The sequence below is a fragment of the Papio anubis genome, chromosome 3 (genome assembly GCF_008728515.1).
Source record: "Papio anubis isolate 15944 chromosome 3, Panubis1.0, whole genome shotgun sequence".
Classification (NCBI taxonomy): Eukaryota; Metazoa; Chordata; class Mammalia; order Primates; family Cercopithecidae; genus Papio; species Papio anubis.
Window position 1 is genome coordinate 43421911 of NC_044978.1, and position 24493 is coordinate 43446403.

Here is a 24493-nt window from a genome sequence, read left to right on the forward strand (position 1 = left end):
GGAAATTTTACCAAAGCCTATTGTATCTGTAAAAACAAAGAGAAGTGTCATTCTCCTTGAAGGCCATTCTTTTTACTACTGTTGTTATTATTGTTGTTGCTTCTACTATTATTATTATAAGAACTATAATTAATCAAATGGCTTGCAGTGAGCTGGACACTGTGCCAGCCACATCATGTAATTTCTCATTTAACCTTCACCACAGCCCTATAGGGTCTGTAATAGTAAACCTATGTTATAGATGAGGAGGCTGAGACTTAAAGGTTTCCACTGCAAGGGACAGAACAAGGATTCAGCTCTGGGTAACTGCAAAAGCTTGGCTCTTGACTACTTAATTAGCTATTACCTATTTTTTTTTTTTTTCTCAGTTGAGCAAACTGTCTTTTGACCTCCGTCTGCTTCACTGTTTATTTTCCTTGGCTTCAAACCATGGCATCATTTCTAATGCATGCACTTTCAGTCACTAATCTGGTTAAATTTTTTATGTCTTCAAAATTACACTGAAATTTTTATCTATACTCCATCCCTTCATGTGCAGCCTCCTCCTCATGCCTACAAGTTGCCCCTCCAGCTCCCTCCCTGATGCCTTTTCCTCCCCAGCACTGCCCCCACCCATCCACCCAGCATTTCTGATGGACTCTTTTCCAGTACCTCTTGCATCAGATCATGCTCCTGTCTGTCTAGCTCTTTTTCTCCCTTCCTCCTTTCCTTCCTTCCTCCCTTCCACCCTTCCTCCCTTCCTCTCTCTCCCTTCCTTCCTTTCTCTCTCTTCCTTTCCTTTCCTGTCCTGTCCTGCCCTGTCCTGTCTTGTCTTTTTTTTCTTTCAAGATGAGGTCTTACTCTGTCACCCAGGCTGGTCTCCAACTCCTGACCTCAGGCGATCCTCCCACCCCAGCCTCCCAATTAGCTGGGGTTACAGGCGCAGGCCACCATGCTCAGCCCCAGCTCCTTTCTCCTGAGTAACCATCTCCCCACTCGTCTTAAGAACACTGTTAACAGTCTTCACCAGCTCATGAACATACCCTTCTCATTTCCATTTTTCTACCTTTACTCATGTTGTTCCCGGGGTTTGATAATTGGAACCATGGAGTTGCGTGTATATTCTTCCTCTTCTTGGGAGGAGCTACAAAGTCACACTGTAAAGAGGTGGGCCTTTGGAGGGGGGAATCGTAGCCATTTCATGGTCTGCCACAGTCCAGACTTCTTCAGACTCTCTGGGTGATCCACAATGACAAAAATCATTTACAAACTGATCTGTAAATAAGAATATCAGCATATTAATTTTAAATGACAAGTATAGCAGTCAAGAGGAGATGTCATTTGGGGCAGGTGGATACTGACTTTCCTGAAAAAGGTTGGAAATATATTATTCAATCTTCAGGTTTTCTTTCTTCTAGTCTCCAGGCAAACCACTGCATTGCTGTTCATACGTTTCATTCTTTGGCCATGTTAATAATAGGAATGTAAAATACTTCTTTCACATTTACTTAGGGCTTGATTGGTTTTCCAGGACCTGTCCTTCCTGCTTTTGACAAGGGAGATATCCTGTCTGTTAAGTGGATTACTGCAGATGGCTTTGTGGGTTGGTTTTAGTAGTTTAGTTTTTGCAGGGAAACTTTATGTATTTTAAAGTTCTTGAGGCACTGCTCACTTCTTGTTACCTTTGACCCTTCTCCAGAGGCTGTTTTTCCCCTTTGCCCATAGCTCTCATAGGGATCTTTACAGTCTTGGTTTGGGTACATAGACGCTGAAGGGTGGCCAAGGATTAGCTCAGGTGGGGATTAATAAGAAATATGAGATGGCTAAAATTTCACTAAACACTAATTATAAAATGATTTAAGGGAAATTAAAGAGCGAGATTTAAAAATATTTAGTGAATGTTATAAACATTCCATTTGAATATAATACGCTTAACATTTAAAAGTCATTTTTAACTGTTTTTCATTATTATTTAATTAAATCTTGGCTTTTCTTACGATTTCAGAAGGCAGTTTCTCATCCAAAGCACATCATAGTGCTGAAAGATCCCAGATCCCCAACCTGTTCCTACATACATACATACACACTGCTAACAAGGGAACTTGGTTAGATAGAACCGCACCGGCTTGTCATCTGGAGAGTTAACCTCTGATTCTGGTTCTATCATTAATGAGTTGTGTGATTTTCAAAAGATCGTATAATCCTCTGAGCCTGTGTTTTCTTATTGTAAAATAAGGGAACGGAAAACAGTAATGGCTTTCATTTTGTTTCAAAAGTTCACATTTATTACATTTACATATTTAAAAAGCCAAGCAATTAGGGGGGACAAGTTGCTATTCGGTGAGCACAAAATGTGACACTCCAATGCTATGAAGGAGTAGAGTCTATAGCAATGTGATCATCTTGTATATTTCTAAATTTATTTTGCTGATCTCAGTTTGAAAAAATACAAGTACGGTTTCACATAGTGGCAAATGGGAACAGATTTTTAACAACTTGTCTTGTAATTTCAGGATCTCCTCAATTAAAGAAGAGTATAAATTTTTGCTTCAAAGTTGACAACATTTGGCAACTGCCCTCATTCCTTATAATAAATGGAAGATAAGCAGTATCCAAAACTCACAATATGCCCTAAAGCCATCTGTAATTCTGTGTCAACTACTTGGTTATTACTCAGTTAACTGTTATTTGGGAAATGTATTTAATCTCTCTAGGTCTGAGATTTCTCATCTGCAAAATGGGGATAATACTAGTGCCTACCTCAAAGGGTGGTGGTGAGAATTAGATAAATTAATACAGGTAAATACTTTGTGTATTACCCAGCTCATATTATGTGCTCAATAAATGATAGATCTAGCTATATCCATATATATCTACACATGTTTATTTGTCTATCTATTAGCTGTGGTCAGAAGCTGCACCAAGCAGATACGCTTGATACACTTGAACCTACCCTTGCATTTAATTTAAGGCAGGTATGCCCAGGGGACAGCTGGCAATGTCTAGATAATTTTTTTTTTCACAACTGGGAAGTACTCCTGGCTACTAGTGCGTAGAGATGCCAAGGATGCTGTTAAACATCCTACAATGTGCAAGACAGTCCCCAACCCCCAACTCCTCCCAGCAGATTATCCAGTGCAGAGTATGAGTGGAGATGAGGTTGAGAAACACTAATTTAAAGTGTGTATGTAGGCTCTAGTAGTGCTATAATTATATATGGACACATATGCATAGGCCTGAATTTTTTGAAAAATCATTGCAAAGGCAGCCACTTCATTACTGATGACATATGACTAGAACTGCAGCACTCCTATGAGAGGGGGAGAAACTGCATTACAAGGGCTACTACACGAATCTGAATTAACTTGTCAACATATTAGTGGTCTCCAGTATGTTGATGTTTTATATATAATGCAGTGGATGATGTACGCTTTGAACTTAAATTTTAAATTAATTAATTTTTACAATAATTTTTTTAGAACTTAAATTCAAAACAAACATTTGTTGGAACCCCTGAAACATATCCTAGGGTTCCTTGGAACACTGTTTGAAAACCATTGCTCTGTAGTCCCTTCCAGGCTCAAGAGTCTTTGGCTCTGGTTTAGGGTCAGGTCCTAAATAAAATTCTCAGTGGCCTTGCTTTTTCACAGAGCAGTTCAGCATTTACAAAATTGCCATATGCTGAACTGAAAGAGAGTTCTGTCTTATTAAGCTCAAGAAAAGGTGTCATTTTCCTTCACCAGAGGGAACCAACAGAAGTATTCATTTTGCAGTCGGTTCCTTCCCTTCATCCTCTTAGTCAAATCTTCACAAGATTTCTTCCTACCAGAAAATGTCCCTTTTCTTCAGGTGAAACCCACCCTTCCCTTTCTCATGAACAACGCTTAATTCACCCACATCACTTATTTCCCAAAGCCGCGGTTCACCTGCTGAGGGTAGTGTCCCTTTTAAAGGTAGCTCGGTGTCTTGGAGAGAAAGGAAAGGGTTTGGATGCATTTCCAGTGAGAAACTCTGAGCAAGTGTCTCTGTGAATTAGATCTGTGATTTGGGGCATCAGTTTCTTAACCTTTTGGGACCTTAGTTTCCTCACCTGTAAAATGAAGATAGTAATAACATCTATCTCCTGTGATTGATGGAAGGCTTGATCCCTGTGTAATTACTCAAGTGCTAGTTGTATACATTGTTAAAACAAATGATGGTCTTTAGAAGGAAGTGATATATATATTTTCCCTAGTAATAGGGAAGATATATAGTATTTTCCCAATTACTATATAACTAGAAAGTATTGTAAAATATATAGTATTTTCTAGTTATATAGTAATTTCCTAGAATTGGAAGATTGGAATCATCTTATCCCAGCAGCTTTCCCATTCCTTTCCCACGTTTGCCTTTATCTTGAATCCTTCATAAATCCTCAAAAAAAGCTAATTTATTTCCTTTAAATGGTGGTCCACCTCCATCAAGTACATAAACTAAGAGGTATGTGTAATTGATCATCAGCGTGGCCCAGGTCCTAAGATGCTGGGAACAAACAGCGAGACAAGGAGCCTCTGGATTAGCGGGGGCTTCCTCATCACGTCAAAAGTGCAGTTATCCAGAAACTTTCAAATACATAAACAGAAGTCAAGGCAGGTGTTGTGAAAGTCCTTGACAAGTTGAGTTCCACACCTGCACAAATCTTCCTGTGTTACTAGTAGGAATGAAGTGAAGACTATGTCATGAGTCATATTGGTTGCTTTTCTCTTAGCAATTTCCCCAAAGAAAAAGAAAACGTCTTGAGTTCCACCTCTCACTGCACATGTGGGTTTTTTTTGTAAAGTGGGATAATTTAAAAGATAGTAATTATTAAGTCATATTAATTTTAAAATATAGGCTTTAGGTACTGTTCTCAATGTAAATATTTTTGGTCATTGAAAAAAGCAGGTTAGCCTTCATATTTCTGTTTTTACATCTTCTATCGAGACCCAAATGTTTGGGAAATTAAAACTTGGGCAAATGAGTGATTTCCACATGCCCTTCTGATATGTCGTTAGCTACGTTTACATTTCCTCAGCACATTACAATTTTCTGTCATTCTCTGTATTGTCAGAATGCAAACCTGGTATGTAGTGCCTTGCAAATGTATAATCCAGCAATGTACAGCTTGCTTATTGCCTTTTAAAGTGTCTTTTTGAAGTTCTGTTAAATCCAGGTTGTGCTAGCAATGCTAAATATCTTTACTTTTTCCCCCTAAGTCTCTTGTAGCACATACTCTGACTAATGCTTCTAGAAACCACTTACATGTGCAGGAAGCATCTGCTTAATGAGCTCTAGAAGTTGGGATTTGCTTCTAGGGCCTCAATAGTTTTTTTGCATCTCTTTCTTAGCTTCATCTTAGAATTTGAAAATGTTTTTAAATAAAAGATGCAGCAATGAAGCATTTTAAAAATACTTAACCATTCACTTTAAATTGTTCCTCCTCAAAGAATCAAAGACACAGACTTAATAAACACCCTATTTAATTACTCTGTCGTGATGAACTAGGGTGCCCTTGCAAAGGACTTTATAAAGGGTTCTGGGAGAATGGTGTTGGGAGAGAGCAAGCTTTAGAAGGGTGACCAGCAAAATCCCCCAAGAAGTGGGGGAAAGGTGCAAAGGGGAGAAATGCGCTAAATAAATCAAGTCGTCTGAGGAGCAGCCTTCCTGGTAGACGTTGGAAGTACATATTTGAGGATTGCTCCGTAGCCCATTATTGCTCCCTTTGATTCAGATTCCTGTGGCATTGCCCCCAAAGGGCTAGATTTTAAGCACTTTCCTTGAGACTTTTCTGGACTCCTCCTTTAGTAATGCTAGAGTTAAAGTGATGATTAGATATTTCAGTAATGCTGTGGTCTAGGTAGAAAGGCCTTTAACTTTACTTCAAAGGTCTTATCTCCCACCTAATTATTAAATCCAGGGAAAGCACTTCTGATTGCTTTTGGTGGGATATTTTGGAGGTCTTAGTTTTTGTTAACTTCAGGTAATGTTGGAAGGCCATTGGATGCCACTAATTTGGAGCAACACATTTTACTCATTCAACAAATATATATTCATCATTAACTATGTACCAGGCACTATTCAAGGCACCTGAGACACATCAGTGTTAAAACAAAAATTGTTGGGCCAGGCGTCTTGGCTCAAGTCTGTAATCCCAGCACTTTGGGAGGCCGAAGTTGGTGGATTGCGAGGTCAGGAGGTCGAGACCATCCTGGCTAACATGGTGAAACCCCATCTCTACTAAAAATACAAAAAATTAGCTGGGTGTGGTGGTGGGCACCTGTAGTCCTAGCTACTCTGGAGACTGAGGCAGGAGAATTGCTTGAACCCGGGAGGCGGAGGTTGTGGTGAGTGGAGCCAAGATTGTACCACTGCACTCCAGCCTGGGTGACAAAGCGTCTCAAAAAAAAAAAAAAAAAATTGTTCCCTTCATGAAGCCTACCTTGATTTTTTGTTTTTTGTTTTTTGAGACAGAATCTCACTCTGTCGCCCAGGCTGGTGTGCAGTGGCACAATCTTGGCTCACCACAACCTCTGCCTCCTGGGTTCTAGTGATTCTCCTGCCTCAGTCTCCCAAGTAGCTGGGATTACAGGTGCATGCCACCACGTCTGGCTTTTGTATTTTTAGTAGAGATGGGGTGTCACCATGTTGGCCAGGCTGATCTCAAACTCCTGACCTCAAGTGATCTGCCTGCTTCGGCCTCCCAAAGTGCTGGGATTACAAGTAGCCACTGCGCCTAGCCATAAATTGTTAACATAATAAATTTTAAAAACCATATAACATGTGATTAGTCTGTTAAGCTAAATACTGCGTAACAAAATACCACAGACTGGATGACTTAAATAACAGATTTATTTCTATGTTCTGGAGGCTGGAAGCCTAAGATCAAGGTGTCAGCAGGTTTGGTTTCTCCTGAGGCCTCTCTCCTTGGCTTGCAGACGGTCGCCTTCTCACTGTGTCCTCATGCAGACTTTCCTCTGTGTGCATGCATCCCTGGTGTCTCTCTCTCTCTCTCTTCTTCTTCTGGTTCTTTGATGGAACCAGTCACATTGCATTAGGGCTCCACTCTTATGACCTCATTTAACCTTAATTACCTCCTTCGAGGTCCTAACTCCAAATATGTTCCACACTGGCAGGTTTGGCATATGAAGGGACACAATTGAGTCCATGACAGTAGGTTATTAGGTGACGAGTATTTGGAGGGAAAAATGAAAGTTAGGTCAGGGTAAGAGAGGTTGGAAGGACTGTGAAGGTGGGGATTGCAGTTTTGAACAGGATGATTAGAGTAGACCTCACTGAGCAGGTGGTATTTGAGCCAATTGGAAGGTCAAGTATTTTCAAGTTTTGTTACAACACAGAGACCGGAAGTGGAGGTGGTGCAGTGGAGGCAGGTGAGAGACACAGCGGGGGAAGCCCATGGACCTAGATTCTGGTCCCAGCTCTGCATCTTTCTGGTAGTGAAACTTCCAGATAGTACTTTGGGCTTTTGGGGTTCGGTTTCCAAATATGCTGGTCTGTGTGAACTTGTGATTCTAGAATGCATATTCTTAGAGGAGTATGAGCTGGAAAACAGACTTTGTGCTTGAGTATTGGCTTGGAGTAGGTGGTAGGCAAGGGGTGATAGATGTTTGCTTTGGGGATTTATTTTTATCTTTTTGTTTGTTAAGATGGGATGGGCTTAAGGCTCATTCTAATAAGTGTTTCTAATTAGGACCAGATCCTCTTTCTCAAAAGATGGACACACTCAATGTAATGAATCCTAAGTTCCTACCTCATGGACTCTTAAAGGGAGCGAGATGCCTGTGAAAGTGAAAAGTGGTAGGAAGAGGGTGCTTGTCTCTTCCTTTTTGATCTTTCCTTGGTAGTATGTAGCCCAGTGGGGAAGGCCTGGTACAGTGTGGCTGAGCCACAGAATCCATCCCATAATATGCCAGTTAGCTCTGTCCTGACCACACACTCCACAGCAACCAACTATGCTAAAAATGGAAAAAGGACATTAGTGGAAAAACTGGTGAAATCTGAATAAAATGTAGAGTTTAGCTCATAGTAATGTGAATTTCTTAGTTCTAACAAATGTACCATGGTTATGTAAGATGCTAACATTAGGGAATTCTGGGTGAAGGATATATGGGAACTCTTGGAACCATCTTTGCAACTTCTGTAAATCTAAAATTATTCCAAAATAAAAACTGTTCTTTAAAGAAAAAAAAAGGTCATTTTGGACTCAGTGATGACTTGGGCTACAGACATGGATTTATTCACCATAATCAGAAGAACAGTGCTAAGTACATGCCCCACTGTTTATGGATTAGTAGTGTCGTCTTATAATAAGGCAAGAGTGGTCTATCTCTAGTCTGAGCTTTTCTGTTTGGCAAATTCTCCATCCTCACCTTACCAACACACCCCAGGTTTTTGCTTTGGGTATTGCCTCTGACTCATGTTAGTATTCAATATCTTATGGCAGAATAATTGCCTGAAAGCATTATTTCATAATAGGATTAGGTGGGGAGAGTGCTAATAAGTCAGGGAGGCAGTGGCATACACAGGAAAGAAGACATCTAGGGAAACCAAAGAGAAAATGCCCAGAGACTTTGTAGAGGTAGCACTTCTTAAAATATTATAGGTTCAAAAGATTCAGAAGCCCACACTTCTCAGAGTCGTAGGCCCATGGAGTGTATCGTGCGGCTTTGCCCAGGGCCCAGCCTGTTCTGATGAGGTCGTGATCCCTCCGGTTGTTAGCGCAGTGTGATTGTGCATTCCATACTTCGTGAAGTACCAGGGCAGCTAAGGAGGGGAGTGGCCTTTTATGTATATATAATCCCTTTTTTTCTTTTGACAGCTGCAAATCAGAAGGAGCCCATGAATCTTAATTTTAAAGTGAAAGAGGAGCCTAAGGAAGGGGAGTCCCTAAGCACGACTTTGCCTCGGTCCAGCTATGTGTTCAGCCCGGAATCTGAAGTGTCAGCCCCAGGCGTCTCTGAGGACGCACTAAAGCCCCAGGAAGGGAAGGGAAATGTGCTAAGGCGGGATGTGTCAGTCAAAGCAGCCTCTGAACTTCTCATGAAACTCTCAGGTACTTGATTTATTCGAAAATATTCACATTCTGATAGTTTCACTTGCAGGCCAACTGGACTGCTTCCTGCATGGGTTATAATTAACCTAATGGCAGCAATATCGCATTATTGCTGTGAACTCAAGGAATGATCAGATTACTTGGCTTAAATTCCTGTGTTGTGTGTGAGTTTGTTTGTGTATATTAGTTGTGTACCTATCTTATTAAATACAACCTTTTCCTGACTATCACTGCAAATTGTTGGAAACTACTGCTGCTTTCTAAGGTGATAGAGGCCATAATTTTAAGTGGGTTCTAATGATGTTCAAAGCTCTTCTGCTAATTGATCAAAATACCTATTCTTCCCTAATAGAGGACCTGGCATTTTGTGTGTATTTATACTATACTCTTTAAGCACCATTACAAATATTTTTCTTAACTTCATAAGCATTTGAGATGGCACTTGAAGTAATTACCAATAGAGTGGCAATAAGAGATGTTATGGATAGAGAATTTTATAATGGAATATTACAATAATCTGTTCTTAAGATTAATGAATCATTCTTTACTAGTATCTGAATGTAATCTCAGCCTATTAAATGTAGGAAAAATGGCTTATAATTTGAAATTCATATAGTTTGGATTTTTTTCCACATCATCTCCTCTCTGCCCTGTCCTCTCTGAAACAGGTGAAAACATGGTGTCTTTTCAATTCAAAGATAGGACTTTCAGAACATGGAAAAAAAGGATTATATCAATAATTATACTTGTCAAGTCATATCCCATCCTTAGTTCATTACCTCTTAAGCGTAATTTTTAGAAACTATATTTAAAATGCTAATATGAATCAAAAGCTGTTTTTAGTTTGGAACTTGCTGTGCTTGGAGGATGAAAGCAAGAAATGCATTAGAGAGACTCCTTTAAGACCTGTAATTTCATCAGCAGTTCTGACTGTGTTTCTGGTTGACTAGTGGGTTGGAAAGTAAGAAATTAACAGTGATTTACTTAGTCATTATATCAGAACAGTTGAAATTCCTGTACTTACCAGTTGGTGGGGTTAAGAATTCTTTCCTTTGATGTTAATTCAAAGCACATTGGCAGTTCAAGGTAACATGATTTGTTATAAATAAAGTATAATGCAATCATTACATCCTTATCATAGCTCTGTCTTCCTAAACTTTGCAGAGATAGTACAGTACCTCCTATGCAGATGAGAGGTCTAGTAAGATTGTATTATTTACTATTATAAAAGCTGAACATTTTTATAAAGAGTGTTCAAGTGAACACATTTTTTGTATATTTGAACTCTCCTTCCTATGTTAAATGATGTAGAGTAACACATTTGTTGTTTTCTGATAAATTCAAAGAGGTCACATAGCTCTGATTCTTCCTCCATAGCATACACTTTCACATTCCAGTGACTTGAAGTCTTATCCAACAGTGACCCCTGTCTCCCTCCTTATGGTCAGATTCCAGTATATAATATTTCTAGTTCAGAGTTTGCTGTGCAGCAAGTGTTGTAAGCAAAAGAGACTTTGGTATCACCAAAAGATAATATGCAAAAAATGAGATTTCAGGAGTGATGTTCTTTAAGGAAAAATATTTTATCTTAATCCTTTTGCATGATGAGATTTGAGACACAGGTGTGGAATCATTTTATAGATAATAATGATATCGCCCAAACAGAATATGTCTATCAGCCACGAACATTGAAAGATATTTGTGGACAGCAGTGGTCCTTCTAAATGTGTATGTTGCCTTTGGTTGAGCACATGTGCTATGTGGTTCAGCAATAGTTGAATGGATGACATGGTCTTGTTTCCAAAGGGCATCTGCCCCTGCTTCGTGATGTGGAAATGAAAACTTGTTTGAAGACCGACAACAATTTTTTTTTGCCGTGAAAAAAAAAAATCCTCAAATCCTCAGCATTCTGTGTGCAAACGACTTAGGTCAAAGAGATATGCATCACAGTCCTGATCTTTAGATGCTGTGGTCTAGTCAGAAGTAATCCAGGGCAGTGGAATCCATCCGTGTGATTTGCACTTGGAACTTAGTACTGCCATACTCTAATGGCCATGGTCAGGTAAACTGGAAAGAAGTTTTTTAGTCATAACAATAGGCATGTGACTTGAAAGCAAATATCTTTTCATTCCTAAACCACAAGTTGAAGAGGACTCACCCTTAATTAGGTTTAAAGCGGATATTAGAGTTTCTAATCACTGATAGAGCAGTGCTCTTGCAAGAATGAAGTTGTTAGGAAAAAACTTTGTATGTTCTTTCCTCAAATTGTAATTTTAACAATTTCACAGTTCATTTCCTGAAAGACATCCAAGTAAAGGACTTGTGTCTTCAGATGCCCTTTTCCATGATCATTTCTGTTGCTCTATAGACAAGAGTAATTCATTTCCCAAAACGTCTGTGTCGTTGGTCAGGGCTGCACCACCAGTTTGCCTCGGCTGATACCCCCAAAGCTTTGTTGTAGCTGTTCTTGTGAACAGGAGTTCCTATTGCTTCCTGCCTTGCTTGTTTTCATTTGTAGTCTTCTGATATGCTGGGGAAAATCCTTTTGGTCAGGAAGAGTTGGGTGAGGATAATTAGTCATGCAAGGGTGATGCATGGGGCACACTTTTCCTTGTTTCGGTTTTGACCCAAGGAGTAGTTAAGATGTGGAATAAAAGGAGTCTTCTTCTCTGTTATTTATTCCCTTGAGGTTAGAAGTGGTGACCTATAGTTTAGACCCTTTCAGTCTTCTCATTGAATTACTAAGAAGAAACTAGTCCACAATTTTGGCTGCTTCATTTTCAGCTTTAAATTAATTTATGTTAAAACTCCTTAAGGATGGAGACTTGGCACCTGCCCCAGTCACATATCATGTGGAGCTTTTCTATGTGGAAAAACCTCTGTAGATATATTGTTTTCCAAATTGACATTTGTGTTTTACGGGAAAAACGCAGATGAGCTAGTGTAGGCTCAATTTTTCATTAAGTGTGCGTTTGGGAAAATCTGAGCTTTCTTCCTTCCTGTGGTTCAAGTTCTATTTCCAGTTGTTAATTGGGAAGTTGAATGCCTGACAGCTGGGCCAAGTAAATTGATTGCCATAAAGAAAGCAACACACTCTGAGGAAAGCCCTGGAAGTCTGCGACTACTTGTTGTTATGTGACACAAGGCAGCCAAAATAATCAGACTTTTTGCTAAGCATATGGTTGCCAAAGATAATTCCCAGAAGTCTTCATTCAAGGAGGCCGAAATCTCAGTGTTCAACATAGAGGATATATAACATTAGATAGTGTAGAATATTTAAAGTACCTTTAAACTCTCGTTTTGCAATGTCTGGTCACCTTACAAACTTACGGGATAGCTGTGTTATCACGGATATGATGTAATGCTGAGAGTGACACAAAATTTTGTCTGCTTTGTCTCTGCTTTGCTTTAAGAGAAGTAGCTAGATGCAAAGTGATGAAGATAAATGCCCTCTTCTTTCTTTGGAGAGGTACATGTTTCCATGGGAATGCATATATAAAATGTATCATGCATGGTTGGGTGAGCCTAGAAGTAGTAGATAAGAATGCCATTTAAAAATATGAATTCCACACACAAAAAGTACATAGTTGGAAAGCTGGAGTTATGCAGAGAAACATTAATGAAAAATTAAACATTTACATTTCTCTAGTGTGGTAAATAAAACTTTATATTAGAACTTAATTTGAAACAAGTTTATTGGTTTTAAAAATTTCTGTGCTCACCCAGAGGATTTATATTCATTTCTGGTTTATATTCATTTATTCCTGCCTAGTCCTGGAGAGCCATATAAATTATAATTGCCTCTTGTATAGGAATCCAAGCAGACCCTACATTTGAAATAACATAGTGATATGTGGTTTAGGGTGTCATGTAAATGAGATGGAGCTTCAGCTAGGAGATATTTAGAAACAGGTAAACTTGAGTAGGATGACATTTTAAGGTGAATTTAATCTCTAAGGTAAACTGAAGTGGAGAAGAAAAGAAATATTAACAGTTGTAATTAGGGCCCCTTTGGTTATAGATAACAGAAACCCTCTTCAGATAGTTTTGGCAGGATAGAAGAATTTAGTAGAAGATGCGGGTTTTGGATTGGCTTATTGATCCCAAGGGCAGGGATGCAGTGGGGCATCAGTTTTCCACTGCAGCCAGAGTCTGGAGGCCCATATGGAACCCAGGAACCACCCCCTTCCCCACCTCATTTCTGCTTCTCTCTGGACCGACAGATGGACTTCTTCTGTTACCCAGGCCACATGATGGAAAGGGGGAATTGCCAGCAGCTTCTGAGTTTATGCTTTGCTCAAAAGAATAGCCAGACAGAAATGTCTTTATCCCAATCCTAAATCCCAACCAAGTGCCTTGGCTTCAACTGGGACCCGACAGTGGAAACTTCTCTATTTAGAGATGAGGGCATGTTGAGCAGATGTGGCTGCTGCCGTTAGCCATGTGGGATTGCTGGGAGGGAGGGCAGGAGGGTGAGGTGCGAACAGGAAGATAGAACAATACATACGAACCACAAAAGGTCCAGGAATAATTATGGTGGTTGCTGTCATTTCAATATTGAGTGGAAATGTGTTGGGTGCTGTTTATCTTTCCCTCCTAAAAGGGTCTGAGAGAAAAACATCTCTAATTTGCTAAGGCAGTCCTTCTCAAAGTGTGGTCCCTAGACCAGCAGAATCATCATTAAATTTGTGGGGATAAGGAAGTGTTAGACATGCGAATTCTTGAGCCCTATCCTGGACCTAGTTGAAACTCTGGGGTGGGAGTCCCGCTGTCTGTGTTTTCACAAGCCCCCCTAGCGATTCTGACAGCTAAGGTTTGAGAAGCACTGTGCTGAGGAAATGGTTAATTGGAAAAATAAGTTTCATCCATCTGAGAAGAATGCTTTAGGTTGAAGCTGACAGAGAACAAAGCTCTATTAAATGTACATTTTACTTTTTAAAAAGAACCATCTCTCTTCAGTGAAGATTCTTTTTAATTTATTATGAAATAATGGTATCTGGGAACCTTTTTTTAGAAGGGCACATGTACCTAATAAATCAAGATAGTGTTGGCTGTGAGCCTCAGATAATACTACTTTTTTCAGTGTCCTTTGCTGTTAAATTTCATGATTATTCCTGAGCAATGCTGGCATTCTTTTAGGAGAAAAACCTTTCGCTACCTCCCCTCTACATAATCTAAGACCATGTTGGAGGAGACTCTTCTAAAGAATTATTTGAGATTAATTTGAGATTTTAGCTTAATAATTTCTCAGAGCAAAAACTTATTTGCTTATTTGGTATTTTCCCTTGGAAAATTATGGTCTAGCAAGCTTTCTAAGCAGTGTGACTTCAGTAATCTATAAGGATGGAAAATACATGTTGTATTTTTATGTTACTGCCTTCTCACATTTGCCTCCTGCAGACTTGGAAGTTATCTAGTTAGGTGGTAGAGACGATGTGAGGCCTGTTTGTACTTAGTTCCTTATGATTCTACCTGCTTGCATAAAAGGCTAAATGTAGAGCTCACTTATAAAGTGAACAGGTAGATCTAATCAGTCTAATCAGTCCAAAAATCAAAAAATTCATGTTTTCATTTCAACTTTTTTTGAGCCCCTGAAGAAATTTATTGAATCCAGTATTCTGCTTTTCTAGAATTTATGTATTTTATTTTATTATTTTTTTAGAGACAGGGTCTTGCTTAGTCACCCAGGCTGGAGTGCAATGGTGTGATCATAGCTCACTGTAACCTTGAACTCCTAGGCTCAAGTGATCCTCCCACCTCAGGCTCCAGAGTAGCTAGAACTGCAGATGTGCATCATCACACTCAGCTAACTTTTTTATTTTTATTTTTATTATTATTCTTTTTTTGTAGAGACAAGGTCTTGCTATGTTGCCCAGGCTGATCTTGAACTCCTAGCCTCAAGCAGTCCTCCCAACTTGACCTCCCAAAGTACTGGGATTACAGGTGTGAACTACTATGCCTGGCCAGAATTTATATATTTTATGTTTTAGAAGGGATTTCTAGACTTATTTTAATGTACCATCTCATTTTAAAAGCTGTCTTTTGTGTGTGTGTGTGTGTGTGTGTGTGTGTGTGTGTGTGAGAGAGAGAGAGAGAGAGAGAGACAGAATTTCACCCTGTTGCCCAGGCTGGAATGCAGTGGATTCCTGGGTTCAAGCAATTCTCATGCCTCAGCCTCCTGAGCAGCTGGGATTATAGGTGCCTGTCACTGCGCCCGGCTGATTTTTTGTATTTTAGTAGAGATGGTGTTTCACCATGTTGGCTAGGCTGGTCTCGAACTTCTGAGCTCAGGCAATCTGCCCGCCTCAGCCTCCCAAAGTGCTAGGATTACAGGCATGAGCCACCAAGTCTGGCCCATCTTTATTAAAATATAATTCATATACCGTAAAACTTACCCATTCTAAGTATACAATTCAATGATTTTTAGTATATCTGCAGAGTTGTGCAACCATCACTACATTGAATTCCAGAAAATTTTCATTACCCCCAAAAATGTCGAGTCTATGAGCAGGCGCTCTCTCCCCACCCCCGACCCCCCACCCAGGCAACCACGAATCTAGTGTTTCAATAGGATTGCCCATTCTGGACATTTCTTATGAATGAAATCATACAATATGCAGTCTTTTGCGTCTGGCTTCTCTCACTTAGCATAATGTTTTCAAGGTTTATCTATGTTGTAACATAAATCAGTACTTCATTTTTATGGCTTTATTCATTTTCAATTTTTATGATATTCTATTGTATGGATATACCACATTTTCTTGCTCTATTCATCCATTTATGGAGACATTTGGATTGTTTGCCATCTTCTGCTACTATGAGCATTCATATGCAAGTGTTTGTGTGGGCTTAGGTTTTTAATTCTCTTGGGTATATACCTAGGAATGGAATTGCTGAGTCAAATGCTAACTCTGCATTTAACATTTTAAGGAACTGACAAGTGGTTTTCCGAAGTAGTTGCACCATTTCACATCTCCACCAGCAGTGGATGAGGGTCTCAGTTTCTCCAATCCTTGCAAAACTTGGTTTTGTCTGTCTTTTTTTATTATAACCATCTTAAGAGTGTAAACTAGTGTTTCATTCTAGTTTAGATTTGCATTTCCCTGATGACTAATGATGTTGAGCATATTTTCATGTGCTTATTGGCCATCTGTATATCTTCTTTGGAGAAACGTCTATTCAAGTTATTTTGTTACTTTTTAAATTGGGTTATTTATTTTATTCTTGAGTGTTAAAAGTTCCTGATGTATTCGGGACATAAGTCTCTTCTCAGATATATGATTTGCAAATACTTTCTCCCAGTTCTGCCAGTTGTCCTTCATTTTCTTAATGATATTATTTGCAGCCTGAACTTTTTAAATTTGGATCTCGTCCAGTTTATCTCTGTTTTTCTTTTGTTGCTTGTGAGCACTATCACGTTTTCCATAAATCCAAAAATTAAGTAAAAATTGCAGACTTGTTTAATATTAAAAGGAAAGTCTGTCTTATGTTCACATAGTGCTATTTAATTTTCAGAGATATAAAGCCTGTGAAACCAAATTTATTGAATAATACCTCAGTGGAGTGGACCCTTCTGACTCCTATATTTGCTGTAGCATTCTTTGTATGTCTAATGGCAAAGAATATTTATATGTCAACTTTTTAAATGACTTATAGTGAATGTGACCAGCAGTGGGCCCACAACTAATGGCTGGATCACTTTCCTCATTGCCATATGTACCGTGAGCAATATATATATATATATATTGCTTGGGGTTATATATATACAACCGTGGCTGGGGGACAATGAAATATAAATAAGAATTAGACTTTTTTTAAGACCTTGAAAACTCAGTGAGAATTGTAGATATTGGGAGTACCAAGTCTGTATTTTATACAAACAGGGAATAGATCACTTTAATAAGGTAAAAATGTGACATGTTTCTATACCCAGAGAAACCTTCTCTTGAAGGTCTAGATCTTGTTAAGCTCAGAGGCTAGACAGCAGTATTGTTAACCTGACTATTTAAGCAGGACAGACTCAGAAGTAGCTGGATGCAGCCAGCCCTGGAACTTGGTTCTTTCTCAGCTACAAAGAGGAACTTATTCCAACAGGCTCTCTGGCCGTACTTGATGTTACACTTGCTCTGGCCAGTAAGCACCCTTCTGTTTATTTTGTAATTCCACATGCCCTTTACAAATCCTCGAACCCATAAACCTGAATGGCCCCTGTTGCTTTCCCCCTGCCCCATATGGGAGCTGTTGCAGCTCACACCCTCAAGGCCAGGGCCTCTGCACCTCCCTTTTTAGCCCTCAAGCTTCAGGCTACCCTTTTTGCTTTTTTGACCCAGCTTTCTCCAAGGCCTGGGATTCACAAGGCCAGGCTCAAAAGGGCTCTTGTTTTATTATCATCTCCCTGTCGCATAGCTGCATATGTTAATATAGCCACGAAAATTTGTATTGGCTTGTGTTCCCAGAAACCAGGCAAGAACTCTGACAGGAATTTCATGTGCTCCACCTTCATCGTAGATTCCAACAGAATTGGGCTGCTTCAGGACTAGGGCAGGGAGGGGTCTGGACGCAGCAGGGAGTGGGGAGGGCTGCAGAGTGGTAGATCTGGGGTGGGGGCGTGCCGGAGGGGCTCCAGATCTTCCTTTACAAATATGGAGCAAAAGAATTAAGAATGACGCCTAGGCCTTCCTCTTGGATTCCTGCATCACTTTCTGTTTCTGGTATAAATGACTACAGATGTTACCTAATCGGTAACATACTGGGGCACAAACGAGAGGCTGCTAGTAAATACGTTTTGATGATGATGACTCTGAGAAGAAGCTTCATTTTCCGAGGGATCCAGTTGCAGTGTGGTTGGAAATATTTGAGTAACCAGTCAACCTGCTCAATTTTTCACTCATAGGACAAGTTTCCCTGATGGATAGAAGGTATGTACCTTGCACCATTCTAGGTTTTTGAGGCTCCTCCCAGCAGCTCTTTTGGCTATATGTTAATACAGTTATAGTCTTGTGAGGGAGAGCTTAATCGTTATTCTCCTTAACAAGATATCAAAAGCATTCTCATTCCACAGTGGTTTTTCTTCTCATCACCATATTAACCTTTCACCTTTAACTTATTCATGTCAAAGAAGGGGAATATTTGCATGCATAATTAAACCCCATGGATATGGTGCCCATCTGGGTACATGCTGGTCTCATAGACCTACCCCTAGAGAAGGGAATCCTCATTGCTAAGTAGCTTGTCTGCTGCCAAGTGGCCAGGTCACCCACTGGGCAGGGGCTCTACTGCGTGGTGCGACAGGGGCTACTCAGCACATCTGTGCACTGCACTGGAAGATGCATATAGTCTGGGAGTGATGGGACCCTTTCCATTGGGCAGGGGAGTGTCAATATTAGCCCAGGAATGGAAACTTTCACAAAGAGAATTTTTTTTCTCTTATGGCTTTTAGGATTCTTACAGAAAGACAAATGATTTAAAAGTGTTCCCCCCCCCCCTTTAAAGCTGTAAGGACCTGTGGTATTCTTTCTGAAAGGATCTTTGTCTTCCCTTCTAATAATTCTTCTCTTTACTCCACCCATGTTTGTATTTTTCCCATTTTAAGCCATCCTGAGTTTATGCTGTGAGTTGATTTACTTCCTTTTTTCTAACTATGGGATAGCAGCTGGATTCAAGCACATTTCCTGGTTTCCTGTGGCTTGCCATATGCTTGTATCACTTATCTCCACAGCTGGAGAGAGGAGGGGAGGTTATAGAATTTATGCATGACCCATCACATTTTATCTTAGGTACAAAAGCAGATGACGAGGGTCACTGTTTAAAGAATAAATTATGAACTTGTTTCTTTACTTCCTACTATTACCATCCTTTTCCCCATAAACCTACCCTTGCCCTAAACATATGTACACACTTCCCCTGTTTTTGCTACCAGAAATTCTTCCTGCTATTTTTGAGGTAGAGGGCATTTATGGGGACAACCTTACAGAGCTTCCTGTGGTCCACACGCATGTTTCCAAAGGTACATTAATAGCCCCTCCACTCAAGAGGGAAAGAGGCCCTCAACAGAACCAAGGATTAATGAGAACAAGAGGTGAAATTGCACTGATTTGTGGACCTGATTATGTGAGCGGGATCTCTTGCCTCTGCATATTCAAATATTGGTAAGAACCTTCACTTGGAAATCAGCCATGTTTATTTAGCCAACATATTGGGTAATATGTAAGTAATACTTTCTTTAGAACTTTTTTTCCGAAGAGCTGTGAAGAAGAAAGAAGAAAGCTGGGGACTAGGAAGATAGTTTCATCAGGACAGAATTACACATTTAATCAGGACAGATTCTTTCAATTACTTCTGCTAGACCCCACTACATTTTGCACCCTGTTTATCTTATACTGTTTAAAATATTTTCTTCTAAAACGTTGTTCATACTAGAAAGCTCTTCCTGCTTGACATTCAGCTCTCCCGGAGACACCCAGGGTGGGGTATCAATCCTGTGTGTAACTGTGAGCGTTCAGTGACTAGGGCCTCGCTATTCAGTGTAAGGGTTACCGCCTCTTCTCCCTGCCATCTGGTTGGTGGTTTCTGGCTCTTCAGCACCTGCGCTAGAGAAGACACGGGAATGAGAGAGAGGAAGGGAAATTAGAATGAGTCGCTTACACTACTTGTAAGTAGCTTTGATTTAAAAAGCATTTGGAAAAAAAGGTTGAAACACAGCCAAAATACATCAAGGGAATATGCATGCACTCTGTATCTCCAGAAACTATGGGGAAGTGAGAGCCTGGAGGGAACATTATCCACCAGCAGGAGGTCCCACCCCACAGTCCAACGACTCCCACAGGCATGGGACTAGGGACGGTACCCTATCAAAAACAGGAACTCACTTATTATTGGCTGTTGCAAAGATTTCTTGGGAGTTTAAATGAACCCATATTTCTCATCCTATTGTTCCATTTCTTCTTTGTGACCTCCTTCCTTTTTGTTTTATTTCACTTATTCATTCATTAAGCAGATCTTTATTGAGCTACTACCATTTTCCAAGCCCTGTTTGGGCACTAAGGATACAGAAGTGAATAAGGCCCTGACCTGCATGGAGCCTACATTCCCTTCCCACCCCCATCTATTGCTACCATATCTTACTCCTGGTATTGCCTGGGTTCTGGTCTCTGTTATTATCTGATGCTCCACTCTCTGCATGTTGATCAGCCCTTCTCTGCCTGCTGGGAACATTGACCAACAGGTGTGAAGTAGTCACGGCTTCTCAGCAGAGATATCCTTGTGACAGATTCATTATTATTAAATTAGCAATATTTATAGATTAATATTACTAGTATCTATTAGTGTTATATACTAGTGCATATTAGTAATATGTAGTACCACATAAGAAAAGCATGTTAAATTTGTCAGCATATACTGAAGCCCTTTGACCCTCTGGAAGTGGAAAATACTTGAAAACTGACAAACTCTTAGTTATTAAAATAAAACTTCTTTTGCTCCTTTCCCTCCTTGGACATTAAGGAATCCCTCTGTCCTCCAACCCTTTGTGCATAAAGCAATGGCCAACCCATCAGTTGACAGAGATGGCCTTTGCTTTTTGGTAATTTTTTATGGTAGCAGGGATTCTACTGAATCTTTCAGGAATTGTTTATTTTTTCATCATTTTTCTTTTTTTTTAGAGACAGGGTCTCTCTCTGTCGCCCAGGCTGGAGTGTAGTGGCACAATTACAACTCGCTACAGCCACAAATCCTGGCCTCAAGCTATCCTCCCACCTCAGCCTCCTAAGTAGCTGGGACTATAGGCATGTGCCACCATGCCCAGCTAATTTTTTTATTTTTATCTTTTGTAGAGACTGGATCTCGTTATGTTACCCAGGCTGTTCTTGAACTCCTAGCCTCAAGCAGTCCTCCCACTTTGCCCTCCCAAAGCACTGGGATTACAGGTGTGAGCCACTGTGCCTGGCCAGAATTTCTGTATTTTAGATTTTTATGTTTTAGAGGGGATTTCTAGACTGATTTTAATGTACCGTCTCATTTTGAAAAACATCTTTATTAAAAGTGATTCTCCTGCCTCAGCTTCCCAAACTGCTGGGATTATAGGCACGTACCATTGCCAGGAATCCTGTTTAGAACCCACACAAACACACACACACACACTCTCACACATGCACACACACCAGCACTCTGGTTCATGGAAGGATATATAAAGGCCTATTAATCACAACAGATAAGGATGGACAGGGCTTAGATTTATTAAATGGCAAAGGATAATAATGTTAAATAGCTTTAAGGTTAGATCAGATACTTTAATTGACCCTTTCCATTTTTTTCTTTTTTCTGACTTTTTAATATGAGACAAGAAAAGTATATTCTGGACGTTAGATGAAAAATAGGTTAATTTTTTTAAAATGAGATCATTTGGAATGTTACCAGATGGCATATATACAGTTCAAATGCACCTCTTTAGCTAATTTCTAGTGAAATCATTAAATGAAAAGAAAACAAGATGATTGGGAGAGATTTTACATTTAACACCAGGACACTCAAAGTTCAACAGATAATGACAGAGCCACCCCACATCATCTGCTGGGCTGCCAAAGCTAATCTCTCTGAGCTCCCAGTGACTGGAGGATTTTAATTTTGATTTTGATTTAGACAAAAGTGAAATTGAGTGCAGAATTTGTTATGTTTGAGGGACATATTCTGATATCTGGTCACTAGAATCAAGTTGAAAACTCATACTGCAGGTGTGGGCGTACTGTTGTGGCCAGTCTGAAAACATTTGCAGATATCCAACTGAGTTAGCTCAGTCGAGGACCTGTTGCATTGATAACTGGTGTAGAGGACACAAGACTAATTTAAAAATCTACATCAGAGTAAAGCAACTAGTGCTTTAATCTTGTAGAAAATGGTATGTTTCATGTACCCCAGAAAGAAATTCCAAGTCTCACTAACTCTTTTTTACCTGTAAAGTTTGAGCTCAGCATTTTTAAGACATGTTTGTTCTTTGCTAATTCAAAACAGTCAGCAAAATAGAATACCTGGTGCTTCTCAGGAGTTTTTCTAAAACTGACTCTAAGTTGATCCCCTCCTCACCTCTGTCTACTTAATTATGAATTCTAATTTGCATAGCTAATTCTAAAGACATTTGTTAATTTTCCTTCCTAAATTTGCAGGTATTATACTGCTGTAGAGGGAAAACGTTGGTTACTTTTTGATTTTGATGATCAAATTCAAGAAATCAATTCTAATAAAATACCTTTGAAATTGTTTTAGGAATAAAAAGTGTGTGTATTTGTGTGTGTGTGTGTGTGTGTGCGTGAGAGAGAAAGAAGGAGGAGGCATACAGAAAATCCTAGTTCTATCATTTAAAACAAAATTCTTCTGATCTTTAGGGTACTGTAAAGATTGGTGTCACCACCAGAAAAATGTATTTCATTCAATTAATGAATGAATTAATTAAAGATTTAATTGGACACAGATTTTGTATCATCTTCATCATAGACACTGGCTTGGTCTCATGTTTTGCTCAGTTTTCCCTGCACTATTCTGAGTGAAATGTGGGGTGTGTGTGTGTGTGTGTGTGTGTGTGTGTGTGTACTTGAGGTCATCGTATGGGTTTTCTGTTGAAAGCTACCATTCTTGAAGTTTCTTATATATTGAGGAGAACTAAAGGAAAATGTGCCCACTACTGTTTTCTTTTATGGAGAAAGAGTCCCCTCTTTTTCCCCAGGAACAGATGGCCAGTGTGTCCAGGAGGCAGAGCAGGCATGGGAGCAGGGCTTGCATCGCCTCTCTCTGGGGTGTGGCAGCACCCATGGGCAAGCCCCGGTATTGGGAGTTCACTCCTCAGAGCAGGAATGAGGAGCTTTTCCCCATCAAGGGCCACACTGTAGAGAAAAATGAATTTTAATATATAACTTCCCATGGAGAAGAAGCATATAATAAGCCCATCCTTTATAGAACATAAAACTTGTCTCAGCCGGGGGCACGGTGGCTCACGCCTGTAATCCCAGCACTTTGGGTGACCGAGGAGGGCAGATCACCTGAGGTCGGGAGTTCGAGACCAGCCTGACCAACATGGAGAAACCTTGTCTCTACTAAAAATACAAAAAATTAGCCGTGCATGGTGGCACATACCTGTAATCCCAGCTACTCGGGAGCCTGAGGCAGGAGAATCGCTTGAACCCAGGAGGTGGAGGTTGCAGTGAGCCGAGGTCTCGCCGTTGCACTCAAGCCTGGGCAACAAGAGAGAAATTCTGTCTCAAAAAAAAAAAAAAAAAACAAACTTGTCTCAATTGACTTGTGATTCTGTTCTGTGATACAGAGGGAGACACAGTGTAGGGTAAAAAAGCCAAAAGAGAGAATAATATTAAGCATCTGAGCAATGGGTTCTTAATTTTCATAACAAGGATGGAGATACAAGGTATCTCCATTGCACTGGGTACCTAGCTCCAGTCACAGGGTGAGGGGATGACTTCAAGACCTGAGGCTGCTTCACTTCCATGTTGCTTCTCTCTAAGAAGAAGCTAAACACGTAATTTCAGACTTCTGTGGAATAAACATTTCCTTTTCTGCCTCCATCCTTGGCCTCCACTCCAGTAGATCTGGGGCATAACCATTCTCTGAGCAACCAAGAAAACTCAGCCCAACTCTTCATTCCATTGTGATTTTGGAAGGGCAAAAATAGAAGGCAAAGGGAGCAGGCATCTTGCCTTTATGAGATGTCAGCGGGTGCCAGGCCCAAGGTAAAGATGTTAACATAGGGTCTCATTTCTGGGTCCTGATCATTTGTGTCACTTCATGGGTCCTTTTGGTCTGCATTCTTGTTCACAAGGTTTTAAGTAATGATCAATCCCAAGACCTGCAGGAATCAAATTTCATATGTGGAAGGTGTTTGCCCAACCAAGACCTTTGTATCTTTGAGGCTTATAAGTTGGAGACGAAAGATTTTTTATTTATCCCATTGAAAAGCCTGTCACTCTAGAAAGTGAATGGTGCCAGCATGGCATAGCTGACAGTGCTTTTAGAGGCTCTTTTAAGCTTTTTATTCTACAATACTAGATCCAAATCATGATAGCATGATGAGAATGAGAGGGAACAACCAATTGATATTGTTTCTATCAGTGCCATTTCCAGTGTTCCTTTCATACTTCGTTGTAATCTGTAGCATGTATGAGTGTTTGCAGCAGACTGAGGGCCCAGGAAGGGAGGATAACATTACACACCACCATGTGCCACACTTCAGGTGATGCATGGGGCAATCATAGCATTAAACTTGCTCAACATGCCATGCCCTGTGCTGTCTTGGGGATGAAAGATGAATGAGAACTAAGCACTCCCCTGAGAACTCAGTCCAGAGGGGAAATGAATCCGTACAAAATAATTGCTGTGTAAGACATCACAATATCTGCAAGGTACAAACGCTCTAGATATAGAAAAGAT

The 24493-nt window shown here is 40.0% G+C and overlaps 1 protein-coding gene across 13 annotated transcripts in view; it reads left to right on the forward strand.

Annotated features, from left to right (window-relative positions):
- ZNF827 (zinc finger protein 827) overlaps positions 1-24493 on the forward strand; it is a 174621-nt gene that overhangs the window by 59645 nt on the left and 90483 nt on the right. For 12 of the 13 annotated variants that reach the window (XR_004182667.1, XM_017959093.3, XM_021938833.2 and 9 more), the window contains exon 5: positions 8834-9067. The exons of the other annotated variant lie outside the window; for it this stretch is intronic. Coding sequence is in view for 11 of the 12 variants with exons in the window: in XM_017959093.3 (XP_017814582.1) it covers positions 8834-9067 (234 nt within the window). In the remaining variant the exon portion in view is untranslated. The remainder of the gene's footprint in view (positions 1-8833; positions 9068-24493) is intronic. 13 annotated transcript variants of the gene reach the window in all.